Source organism: Gadus chalcogrammus, chromosome 2 (genome assembly GCF_026213295.1).
Source record: "Gadus chalcogrammus isolate NIFS_2021 chromosome 2, NIFS_Gcha_1.0, whole genome shotgun sequence".
Classification (NCBI taxonomy): domain Eukaryota; kingdom Metazoa; phylum Chordata; class Actinopteri; order Gadiformes; family Gadidae; genus Gadus; species Gadus chalcogrammus.
Window position 1 is genome coordinate 15,792,081 of NC_079413.1, and position 13,212 is coordinate 15,805,292.

The 13,212-nt window shown below is 49.2% G+C and overlaps 1 protein-coding gene across 3 annotated transcripts in view; it reads left to right on the forward strand.

The window, feature by feature from the left end:
- The first annotated feature begins 3,918 nt into the window (after positions 1-3,918).
- Positions 3,919-13,212, forward strand: part of LOC130375787 (C-Jun-amino-terminal kinase-interacting protein 4-like) — a 48,445-nt gene continuing 39,151 nt past the window's right edge. For 2 of the 3 annotated variants that reach the window (XM_056582877.1, XM_056582886.1), the window contains exons 1-7: positions 3,919-4,474; positions 5,692-5,812; positions 6,407-6,477; positions 6,578-6,666; positions 8,123-8,273; positions 10,203-10,292; positions 11,899-12,019. In XM_056582877.1, coding sequence (XP_056438852.1) covers positions 4,160-4,474; positions 5,692-5,812; positions 6,407-6,477; positions 6,578-6,666; positions 8,123-8,273; positions 10,203-10,292; positions 11,899-12,019 — 958 coding nt within the window. In that variant the 5' untranslated portion in view covers positions 3,919-4,159. The remainder of the gene's footprint in view (positions 4,475-5,691; positions 5,813-6,406; positions 6,478-6,577; positions 6,667-8,122; positions 8,274-10,202; positions 10,293-11,898; positions 12,020-13,212) is intronic. The other variant, XM_056582894.1, reaches the window with a different exon arrangement.

The window sequence follows — 13,212 nt, forward strand, 5'->3', positions numbered from 1 at the left end:
GGAGGTGCTGCGGGAGTATGGGGTAAGGGGGTCTATCCTCAGGGCCATCCAATCTTTGTACTCCCAAAGCGAGAGCTGTGTTCGTGTTCTCGGCAGCCAGTCAGTTTCGTTCTCAGTGGGTGCTGGTCTCCGCCAGGGCTGCGCCTTGTCACCAATCCTGTTTGTGATATACATGGACAGGATATCGAGGCGTAGTCGTGGTGGGGAGGGGTTGCAGTTCGGTGGTCTGAGGATCTCGTCACTGCTTTTTGCAGATGATGTGGTCCTCATTGGATCATCGGCCGGTGACCTTCAGCACTCACTGGATCGGCTGGCGGCCGAGTGTGAAGCGGCTGGGATGAGGATCAGCACCGCTAAATCTGAGGCCATGACTCTTAGCAGGAAACTGGTGGATTGCTTACTCCGGGTAGGAAATGAGTCCTTAGCCCAAGTGAAGGAGTTCAAGTACCTCGGGGTCTTGTTCGCGAGTGAGGGTACTATGGAGCGTGAGATTGGCCGGAGAATCGGAGCAGCGGGGGCGGTATTGCGTTCGCTTTACCACACCGTTGTAACGAAAAGAGAGCTGAGCCGCAAGGCAAAACTCTCGATCTACCGGTCGATCTTCGTTCCTATCCTCACCTATGGTCATGAGGGCTGGGTGATGACCGAAAGGACGAGATCGCGGGTACAAGCGGCCGAGATGAGTTTTCTCAGAAGGGTGACTGGCGTCTCCCTTAGGGATAGGGTGAGAAGCTCAGCCATCCGTGAGAAACTCGGATTAGAGCCGCTGCTCCTTTACTTAGAAAGGAGTCAGCTGAGGTGGTTCGGGCATCTGGTAAGGATGCCCACTGGGCGCCTTCCTTGGGAGGTGTTTCAGGCACGTCCAGTGGGGAGGAGACCTCGGGGAAGACCCAGGACTAGGTGGAGAGATTATATCTCAACACTGGCCTGGGAACGCCTCGGGATCCCCCCGTCAGAGCTGGTCAATGTGGCCCGGGAAAGGGAAGTCTGGGGCCCCCTGCTTGAGCTGCTCCCCCCGCGACCCGACCCCGGATAAGCAGATGACGATGAGGATGAGGATGAGGAGCCTTGTGGCACATGGGGGACATTAATCTGTATGTTGCACAGTTGGTTTGACATCATTCACTCAAATGGTTGAAGTGCATAATAGGTTTGTATTTTGAATGTTACGTAAATGAATGTTGAATATTAAACTAATTTAATGCCGGTCCCACACCAATTGTGAACAATCATATATAACACGACAAATAAGCAAACAACTTTACCTCAAGTCTATCCGTAGCTACTTGCCGCACGAGGAATTGGATTCTTCTTCAATGAAACTCTTTTTGGGTTCTTTGGGTCAGCAGCTCTTTTGGGAATGATGAAGTCGTCCTTATCAAAATAAGCACTGCAGACACGGTGATCCTTCTGCATTAGCGTCTTGATTGGCGTCTCATTGTCCATATTCAGAACAATAAGCCAATGGTCTACCAGAGATCGGTCATTGTACCGCAATGGCAGTCTATGGAAAGTTTCTGGAGTTTAACTTTTCTTATTTTTTCGTAGCCGGGGAAAACACAAACACGAACCATCTCTCTCTTTTCACTTCAAGCAGATGGGTGGGTCGTCTTCTCCGGTGCTTGAGCTGTCCTTCACTCTATTCACTCTTACTTATGCAAGTCCTTCCATTTACGTGTTTACTTACTATATATTATCTACAAATATAAATTATCTAAATTATAAATTCCAAAACATTCCTCCTTGAACTGAACTCCGGCGCATTCGGCAATCGACTTGTGTGGACTTCCTGTAAACACGGACCTACCGGTAATGCTTATTAAACTGTCTTTTTTTAAAAAATCCGGGTTTGCAAACTAAGTCGTTTGTGCTTCGTTTTATGTGTAGGGACCCTAGTCATGCTACAGCAGAGGTTTGGTGATATTTTTAACAATATTAGTGGTTAAAAAATGCCGATTTAGAAGCAAAACTCAATGCCCCAACCCAATAACATGGACGCCAAACATTGAAAATGAAACTCGATTTTCAAGGTATCTGGAGGGCTTATTTGATGGGTTTTCATGCCAAAACAAAGACCCTGGGTTCAATTTGCGCCGGAATTACACCTTAGTAGGGATGAGTCGATCGCGACCGATTCGTTCACAACGAACGAATCCCGAACGTGAACGACAAGAACTGGTTCCCCAAAACAAGAAGAACTGGTTCCTTGATTCTTTTTAACCAAAAATATGGTCACGTAAATAAAATATACAAACAAACAGAGCTTCGTCTCCCCGCGATTTATATTGATTGAGTCTACAACGTTCTCAAAGATTCAGCCAATGAGAGGTAGCAATGGGGTTGCAATGGCACCTGGGTAAACAAATGACAAGGCGGTACTGTCGAATATGCGCGCTTTCTCTGTCTGACGTATCTTGGGTCATACCATTCGACGTGGGGCCACTCATATATCCCCCTACATTTTTTCGAAAATAGACTACACCTCCATCTGTTTATTGGATAAGCGCATTTCCCAATCCCAGGAGTCTTTGCTCCATTCTACGTCAATTTAAGAACAAACAAAGAAATTAAACTGCAGTTCGTATTTTTTATTTATGACCATGAAAGTTCTGTAATGCCTGAATAATGAAGAATTAAATGTAAAGTAAAATAAAATTATAAATGTAAAACCATGAATGAAATATAGAGAGTAAGCAAGTGGTATAAATATTGGTGGGACGTTTGGTTATACTACATAATATATCTTCTCGATTTTCACGGGTGTTAAGGTGCGAACACACCACGCGCGTACCTCGCGCGTAACGCAGCTAAAATGTTGCTTGACCATTTTGTGTCAAAAATGGTCAGATACGCGCGTACGCATACGCGCGTAGATGAGACCGCCCAAAACTCCCCCCCCCCCCAGCCTGTGGCTGCGCTGGATTTAGGAGTCCGAGGAAGGAAACCCAAACGCCGCCGTGTTTGGGTGGATGATAGAGCTTGGATCGGGTTAGATTAAATAATCTCGGATATAAATAACAATAATCGGTTTAAATAACTTCACATGGTGTGTCTGGTGTGTTTCCAGCATTCGTAGTGTTGATCAGCAGAGAAATAGTCCGCCAAGACGTTGAGGTTGCTTAGCAATCAGAGACTCTGTCCATGCAAGTGAACGGAGCGTTCACTCTTCGTCATAACTATCAAACCAAACATCCTTCACATTCACCGAGCGAACATTATGAAAGTAAAATGCACATTTCTCTCTAAAAATGTTTCCATAAAAGCATTTAATGGCGTAACTATGTTACTATTTCCACACAGAATAAAGAAAGATGTCGGCCGTATGCTTCTGTCCAAGCTCACTACTCTCTGCCAGTGACGTCGGGTCAAGCTCAACGCTGATTGGCTATTGCGGCGCGTATGAGCGTAAAAAGTTCCATTTTTTGAACTCCTCGCGTACGCGCGTATATGTACGCGCGTATATGTACGCGCGTATATGTACGCGCCTCATACGCCCCTAACGTGAGTAAAATGTTGCTTATACGCATGTAACGCGTGTACGCGTCTCATACGCGCGTAAACCAATGGTTCCCTATGGAAAAAATGGCGATTTTATACGCGAGGTACGCGAGATACGCGTCTGGTGTGGCCGCACCTTTAGAGCCTAGAAGTCGTTTAAATTATGCTCACGGTCGTCTCGGCGGGGGTCAGACACCAAATGACGTAATCTGACGTAACGAACAAATCAAAACGAATGAATCAAACAAACTAATCGTTAAAGTGAACTGAACTGAAAGAACTAGTTCCCGGAAATGAATCATTTTGCCCATCCCTACACTTTAGAGAACTCCTCTGAAACTGTGGGTTACTGCCCCTTTAAGAGAACTCCACCTGAAACAGTGGGTCGCTGGCCCTTTAAGACAATAGCGCCACGTCGTTGGGTGACGTCATCACGCTTCTCTGGGCGACGGTTCGGCTGCCGAGGAGCTGCTTAGCAGGGCATTATTCATCCGGGTTAATGTGGAGCATTTCCCCGCCCGCTTCTTCGGGGTCGTGTTCCCGTCTGTAAGCGAGCTGCCTCTCGGTGTTCAGGGACCGCGGTGCACAGCCTCTCTAGTGCGGGGAACGCGGTGCAGAGCCCCGGGCCTGCGGGAGGAATAGGCCATTGGAGCTGGAGACCATGGAGTCGGAGACCATGGAACCGGAGGACGGAGCGGTGTACCAGGACGACCCGGGGAACTCGGCCGTGATGTCGGAGCGGGTCTCCGGCCTGGCCACCTCCATCTACCGCGAGCTGGAGAGGCTGATCGGGCGGTATGACCGGGACGTGGTGAAGGAGCTGATGCCGCTGGTCGTGGCCGTCCTGGAGAACCTGGACTCGGTGTTCGCCGAGAACCAGGAGCAGGAGGTGGAGCTGGAGCTGCTGAAGGAGGACAACGAGCAGCTGGTGACCCAGTACGAGAGGGAGAAGGGGAGGAGGAGAGCGGCCGAGGAGGTGAGGAGGAGGTCACACATACACACAACACAACAACACAACAGTACGACAGGGAGAAGGGAACGAGGAGGGCGGCCGAGGAGGAGGACATACACAGCACTCATACACACAACACAACAACACGACAGTACGAGAGGGAGAAGTGGAGGAGGAGGGCGGCCGATGAGATGAGGAGGAGGACAGACAAACAACACAACAACACCAGATCAGCACCTGTCCCTTATCAGCTCCCTGATCAGCACCCCTCTCTCCCTTAGATCAGCACCTGTCTGTCTGAACCTGCTGTCTGGTACGGATGGGTACTGTTTACTACAGTACTATTACTATAGTACTATTACTACAGTCCTATTAGTACTATTACTTTAGTCCTATTACTATAGTTCTATTACTACTGTACTATTACTACAGTCCTATTACTATAGTCCTATTACTATCATAACAGAGCATGACAATACCATCAAAACAGAGACAATACCATCATCACAGAGACAATACATCATAACAGACGATACCATCATAACAGACAATAGCATCATATTAAAAAAATCATATAAAACCTATTGGTTACCCAGATGGTCATCTATCGATTGAAGCTCCTCAGGATCTCATAGAGGGGTCATGGCTGTGCCCTATCAGTTGAATCCCTGGTCTATCCATCCTCCAGGGGGTTGGTTTAAACACATCCCCCCAAGGGGTTCACTGAATACAGGCACAGTCCAACATGGCATTTAGAGACACAGAATGGGAGAATAGATATCTCCCATTACAGGTTATATTGTTGTTCTACCTTCAAGGCTTCCTAAAGGTAGCCCAGACTGGACCTTCAAGGGGTAGACCCCAGAACCAGACTAGACCTTCAGGGGGTGGACCCCAGTAGACTGGGGTAGAACCCAGAACCAGACTGGGGTAGAACCCACAACCAGCCTGGACCTTTAGGGGTAGAACACAGAACCAGTCTAGGGTAGAACCGAGAACCAGCCTGACTGACTCACTCTGAGCCATAGTGTTCCATCATTGACCCTTTTATCATCGGCAGGAAGTCAGGCAGGAAGTTGAATCACAATAGAGCTTAGCTTCCTTGGACTAAAGGGTTATTAGTAGATGAGTAATTAGTCAATGATTTGGGTGTGTGTGTGTGTGTGTGTGTGTGTGTGTGTGTGTGTGTGTGTGTGTGTGTGTGTGTGTGTGTGTGTGTGTGTGTGTGTGTGTGTGTGTAGCGGTTCATAGAGTTCGAGGACTCCCAGGAGCAGGAGAAGAAGGAGCTCCAGCTCCAGGTCGGCCGCATGGAGTCTGCCTCCCGCCAGCTGGAGCTCAAGATCAAGAACTACGCAGAGCAGAGTGAGAGACACAGACAGACAGACGGACTGACTGACTGACTAAATCTAGAAAGTTATTTCTTTCAAGATTACTAATTCATATCCTGACATACAATCAATTTCGTGCTCCTGGTTGTGTAAGATATGTTATTTGTATATACATTTTATTAATCTTTGATCTATCCATCTATGATGGTTTTATAATTGCTGTCTTTTGTAAAGTGCTTCAACTTCGATGATTTTCATTGTTTCATACCAAAGATTTTGCTCACCACAACGAACAACGCGCTGTACGCAACGCAGAACACACTGTACGCAACGCACAACACACTCCCTCCCCCAGCCCTCCTCCCCCAGCCCTCCCCCTCTTCCCCAAGCCCTCCTCCCCCTCTTCCCCAAGCCCTCCTCCCCCAGCCCTCCCCCTCCACGTCCTCCACAAGCCCTCCCCCTCTTCCCCAAGCCCTCCTCCCCCTCCTCCCCAGCCCTCCTCCTCCTCCCCCTCCTCCTCCTCCCCCAGCCCTCCTCCACCTGGTTTCCCCTGGTTTTACCTGGTTTCGCCTGGTTGCACCTGGTTTCATCTGGTTTAACCTCGGCCTGTCTCCCTCTCTTGTCTCAGTTGGCAGGTTGGAGGAACGGGAGTCAGAGCTGAAGAAGGAATTCAGCGCCCTGCACCAGAGACACACGGAGGTAGAGAGAGAGAGAGAGAGAGAGAGAGAGAGAGAGAGAGAGAGAGAGAGAGAGAGAGAGAGAGAGAGAGAGAGCTCTAACAGCTCCTTGGTTCTTCCAGATGATCCATAACTACATGGAGCACGTGGAGAGGATCAAGATTCAGCAGATGAGTGACAGCACCGAGTTGGGACCGCTGGGCCGAGTCAGGTAGGAGGGGGGAGACACGCTTGTGGAGACATGCTGGGGGAGACGGGTAGAAAGGGGGAGAGAGGCTGGGGGAGACGGGTACGAGCGGGGAGACATGCTGGGGGAGACAGGTAGGAGGGGGGAGACACGCTGGGGGGAGAAGGTAGGAGGGGGGGAGAGGCTGGTGGGAGACAAGTAGGAGGGGGGAGAGAGGTAGGAGGGGGAGACACGCTGGGGGAGGCAGTTAGGAGGGGGGGAGACACGCTGGGGGAGTCAGGTAGGAGGGTGGGAGACACGCTGGGGGAGACACGCTGGGGGGGACGGGTAGGAGGGGGGAGAGACGCTGGGGGAGATGGGTTGGAGGGGGGAGACACGCTGGGGGGGGACGGGTAGGAGCGGGGAGACACGCTGATGGAGACAGGTAGGAGGGGGGAGAGAGGCTGGGGAGACGGGTAGGAGGGGGGAGACGAGTACGAGGGGGGAGAAACGCTGGGGCAAACAGGTACGATGGGGGAGAGACAGGTAAGAAGGGGGAGAGACATTGGGGGAGACAGGTAGGAAGGGGGAGAGACTTGGGCTTTGATTTTTTTCAGACCAAACCCGATCATCGTTTTTAATTTAAAAGAAAATCTATGAATGACAAATTTACATATTTTTTTATTTTGGTTAGTTTTAACAATGACAATGATTAACAAAACTAAATAAATAACACACATCTCCCACTCGGCCTTGTGCCTTAGTATAAGATGTTGGGATTGTGGGGAAGTGTTGTGCTGCTGCTTTTGGCTGCCCTGCCCCAGACCACTTCCACACGACTGAGGAGACCGTGACTTTTTTGGCAACGAAATCCCCACTCTTTTCAGCGCATGCTGCCATGTTGATATTTAAAAAATTCTGAAGAGGAGGAGATGTTACTGGGAGCTACGGGACCTGGTGGGGAAGGGGTGGCGCTTCCGTTAATACAATAATTTTTTTATAATCAATTTTCATTAAAAAAAATCATCCTAAACCATAAATTTGAATTACGATTAAAAATCAATAAATCGCCCAGCTCTAGGAGAGACACTGGGGGATTCGGGTAGGATAGGGGAGAGACGCAGTCTCCATATCAACACTGGTTACGCCCCAGAATCCCCATAAGGTTGGAGCCTGGAGGTGTTGGAGCATGGGGGGTGTTCGAGAAGGTTCTCCGGTGGTCTGGAGAGGACTCTCTGGGTGTTGGAGAAGGTTCTCCGGTGGTCTGGAGAGGACTCTCTGGGTGTTGGAGAAGGTTCTCCGGTGGTCTGGAGAGGACCCTCTGGGTGTTGGAGAAGGTTCTCCGGTGGTCTGGAGAGGACCCTCTGGGTGTTGGAGAAGGTTCACCAGTGGTCTGGAGAGGACTCTCTGGAGGAAACAGAGTTGACGCCATCTGCGTTTTCTATTTCCTCCCCCATCTGAAGCTGTACTTAAGAGGCCTTGTTGTCGTCTCTCCCTGTAGGAAGGAGCGGCCCATGTCTCTCTGCATCTTCCCCTCGGCGGGGGGGGCCTCGGGGCCCCCGACCGACCCTCCAGCTCTGGCAGAGACCCCCAGCACCGCGGGCTGGCCTCTCAAGGACCCTGCGCAGCCCCGCTCCAACACCAGCCTCAAGGTGTGCGTGTGTGTGTGTGTGTGTGTGTGTGTGTGTGTGTGTGTGTGTGTGTGTGTGTGTGTGTTAAAATTATGTTGTGCGACATCCAACATTCAAAGTAGTGCTGGGAGTGAAGGAGGACCGAGTCAATACAAGGCGACTCTGTCCTCCGCATCTAGGAGTAGGGCTGCTCTTCTCCTGTCTGCTCCCCCCAACCAGCACCCCCTAAACAGGACTTATATTACTGCTAGATTTAGAACGAGTAGCATAATGGCTCCTATAAGCTTTTATTTTTTAACTTCTCTCACACTAAACCTTGGTCAAAATTACATAGTACAGTTTGACGGATGGTGCGATAATAAGGCAATGTATGCTATATGAAAAGAAGATGAATTGCCGTTGCATTGTGGGTACCAAACCAAGTGATGATCCATTGAAGGATATTTTTGACATGTTTTTGATGTTGGGGGTGAGTTATTATATTCAGCTGCTTCTTCTTTTGGTGGGGGTTGTCAAAACTGGGACATTCCATAAGCATCATGGGATTGATGCCATCACTGCTGCAACTGGCTCTCGGCCAATCACTGAGGGAAGAGGGCCAGCTGGAACGTCATTGGCTCTTACTTAACCTGAGGCACAGAGCAGAGCGGTGTGTCGTCGGGCCGTTGACCGCAGGGTGGATTTTTCTGCTGGATGGTCTTCCCTTAATGAGTCCGGGGGCTCCCCGCTCCCCTCCAAAGGCCACGGGGGTCTGGGGGTCCTTGGGGTCTGGGGGTCCAGGGGGTCTGGGGTTCCAGGGGGTCTGGGGGTCCTGGGATTCTGGGGGTCTGGGGGTCTCATGTCCCCGCTCCCCTCCAGAGGCCCAGATGGTTTCTGTCAGGGCTGGGATAGGAAGGATAGATAGGATAGGAAGGATGGGTAGGATGGGATAGTATAGGTGGATAGGTAGGATGCACATCATGGCTGTTCATTTTACAAAAAGAGCCCTTCAAAGTAGTCAAAGTGGTTGAGTGACTAAATGATAACGATCATCAGGTATCGGAGCGTAAAGGATTTTTGGGGGGGGGGTCCTCTTTGTGTGTGTGTGTGTTAGTGTTTAGATTCTCTGCCCGAGCCCGACCCGTTGGTCGGGCCGATATTTCCCACCACTATCCTCGGGCCGGGCCTTTGATCGAGCGTTTATTTTATTTTTTATCATTGCTTTATTGGCCTAATCTGAGGAGAAATCGATGCCATAAACAGAATTATTATAGGCCTTTATTACACGGGTCTTCTCAATACTGTGGAACGCTCCGTTCACTTGCATGGGTAGTAGTCGGGTAACTTGTCAACCCCAGGGTCGTTGTGGTGAGCGACAAATTCAGGGCGAAGCAAGGCACCTTCGCTGCGCGTCAGTGTACTGTTCGCTCTGTCGGGGCTTATATTCCCGATAATGACCGGCGTTCTATACATTATCCCTTGCATATATATTTAGCAGAGTATGCCTAGTAACAAATGTGTACCAAGTTACGTGTTTAAAAAAATGTCGGGTTGAAATCGGATTCGGGCTCTGGCCGGGCTCGGACAGAACGTGCACGGGCTCGGGCCGGGTCGGGCGTGATTTTCTGGGCCCGATCTCAGCTCTAGTGTGTGTGTGTGTGCGGGGGGCTACTCTTTGTGGGGGGAGGGGCTCCTCCGTGGTGGGGGGGGTCCTCTTTATGGGGCTCCCATGTGCTCACAGCATGTGGTCCTCAGGCTGAGAGGATGGACATGAGCTCAAAGGCCCCAGATAAAATACTTTAACAGGAAATGAGAAATGAGAAGATGTCCTTGTTTCACGTGCAACCAGCCGGTGCACAATCTAGAAGACATCATTGCTCCTCCTTCTACTGCTGTTGAAAGCAGTCCAGAGATGTGCATATTGCCCTGTCCCGGACCTCTCTCACCCTCTCCCTCTCCTCCCCCTCTAAGCCCTGTGATTTGGACGAGCCCTCAAAGTCCAGGCAGCTTGAGGGTTCGCAGGACGCTGCTTGGGGAAACTCATTGGCAGACGACTGCAAGGTAGCTGGACTCCGGCCGCTGTGGTAACGCACTGCAGGCCCCCGGCCTGTGTTGTGTGTCTTTGTAGTCCTGTGTTTTGTGTCTTTGTAGTCCTGTGTTGTGTCTCTTCGTAGTCCTGTGTTGTGTGTCTTCGTAGTCCTGTGTTGTGTGTCTTTGAAGTCCTGTGTGGTGTGTGTCTTTGTAGTCCTATGTTGTGTGTCTTTGTAGTCCTGTGTTGTGTGTCTTCGTAGTCCTGTGTAGCGTGTCTTTGTAGTCCTGTGTTGTGTGTCAGCCTTCGTAGTCCTGTGTTGTGTGTTTTTGTAGTCCTGTGTTGTGTCTTTGTAGTCCTGTGTTGTGTGTCTTTGCAGTCCTGTGTAGTGTTTTTCTAGTCCTGTGTTGTGTGTCTTTGTAGTCCCGTGTTGTGTGTCAGCCTTTGTACTCCTGTGTTGGGTGTCTGTGTAGTCCTGTGTTGGGTGTCTTCGTAGTCCTGTGTAATGTGTCTTTGTAGTCCTGTGTTGTGTGTCTTCGTAGTCCTGTGCTGTTCCACTGTCTGTCCCCCCTCTGGCCTTCAGCCTCTCACATCAGTGTTTACATCTGTTTGTGGCCGATGTCGGCGGAGACGTCGACCGACCGCCGAGCCCCTCGGAGGAGAGGAGCACCGGCTCTGTGTGTGTGTGTGTTTCATTTTACTTTAATTTCATTGCATGGTCTAGTGTGTTCCTGGTTTTCTTTCTCTGTGTCGCTGTTTTTTGAACGTTGAAGTTCTAAAGACACTGTTCTAAACCCCCCTTGGACACACAGCCAGTGTGTGCGTTCTGCCAGTGATGTGCACTACCTTCTATTTGGATGTGTTTCGGTGTTTCTCTTGTGTGTGTGTTTCCCAAGTCTTGTGTAGATGTTTGTTGAGCAAAGAATGGTCTTTGTGTTATTGTGTAACTTCTTTAAAGACATGTTTTTCCCTCAGTGTCTGATTGTTGATTGTATTCTCTGCAGGATTTCTCTGTTGTCGTTCTTTCTTAATCTTTTCTTCTTTTCATGACTAGCAGCAAAGCCTTTGCACACCAGATTGTCTTATTGAACATATTCTAACTGAGGGCTGAACCCGTGATGTTCCTGACGAGTCGTTGAAGAGAACTAGAACGTTAAAGAGCCTGAGAGCTACTGAGAGTTGTTGATAATATGGAAAACATCTTGAAGAAATAGATAATGCCTCATCAGATATTATAGAGAATTCATTTTTTATTTCTTTAGTTGAAGAAGGAAAGAAAATGGTACCTACACACACACACATACCGGTACGTACATACTGCATACATACATGCATACATACATACATACATGCATGCATACATACATACATACATACATACATACATACATACATACATACATACATACATACATACATACATAGATCCAGTGTGCAGTGGCTTTATCTTTTTCTGTTTCTCTTGGTGTTTCTCTTTTCACTAGAACCCCCCAATAACCCCTGGCCGAGTTGCCGCCGGTCTGTAAACTATGTGTTTGCGTCTGGCTCTAGCCCTGACGGTCCCTTCAGAGCTAGCTCCATGCTAGCTCCATGCAAGCCTCCTGCTGGTTCTGTGCTGATGCTTCGCCTTTGTTTCAGGAGGAGCTGTCCAACCTCAGCGGCTTCAAGCCAGCAGCCCCGAGGACCCCAGCGGCCCCAGGCCCCGAGGGGGAGGAGCCGGGGGGCAGGAGGGCCGAGGGGGCAGGGGCCATACCTGAGGGTAGGGGTCCTTAAGTACAGTTCACACAGTGCAGCCACAGGTTAACGTCTCCTCCGACCTGTCCTGTATGAAGAGAAACCATGAGAAAGCAGAGACATTTTAGAAGTGCTGTTCACACAATGCTCCCAAGGACCCTGTTTGATTTAGAAATAGCTTTTGGTTATTTTTTCAAAACCTGAATTTAATGCATTTCCTGAAATGAGGTGGGCTGTTATGAACTGTAGTGAGCTAGCCTGTAGTGAGCTAGACTGTGGTGAATTGTAGTGAGCTAGCCTGTAGTGTACTGTAGTGAGCTAGACTGTAGTGAACTGTATTGATCTAGACTGTTGTGAGCTAGCCTGTAGTGAACTGTAGTGATCTAGACCAGTGAGCTAGACTGTAGTGAACTTTAGTGAGCTAGACTGTATTGAACTGTAGTGAGCTAGCCTGTAGTGTACTGTAGTGATCTAGAACGTAGTGAACTGTAGTGATCTAGACTGTAGTGAGCTAGCCTGAAGTGAACTGTAGTGAGCTAGACTGTAGTGATCTAGACTAATGAGCTAGCCTGCAGTGAACTGTAGTGATCTAGACCAGTGAGCTAGACTGTAGTGAACTTTAGTGAGCTAGACTGTAGTGAGCTAGCCTGTAGTGTACTGTAGTGAGCTAGAATGTAGTGAACTGTAGTGATCTAAACTGCAGTGAGCTAGCCTGTAGTGAACTGTAGTGAGCTAGACTGTAGTGATCTAGACTAATGAGCTAGCCTGCAGTGAACTGTAGTGATCTAGACTGTAGTGAGCTATACTAGTGACTTTAGTGAACTAGACTGTAGTGAGCTAGACTATATTGAACTGGTCTGTAGTGAACTGTAGTGAGCTAGCCTGTAGTTAGCTAGACTGTAGTGAACTGTAGTGAGCTAGCCTGTAGTGTACTGTAGTGAGCTAGGCTGTAGTGCACTGTAGTGGTCTAGACTGTTGTGAGCTAGCCTGTAGTGAACTGTAGTGAGTTAGACTGTAGTGATATAGACTAGTGAGCTAGCATGTAGTGAATTCTAGTGATCTAGACCAGTGAGCTAGACTGTAGTGAACTTTTGTGAGCTAGACTGTAGTGAACTGTAGTGAGCTAGCCTGTAGTGTACTGTAGTGAGCTAGACTGGAGTGAGCTAGACTGTAATGAGCTGGACTGAAATTATCTAGACTGTACTGTGCTAGACTGTA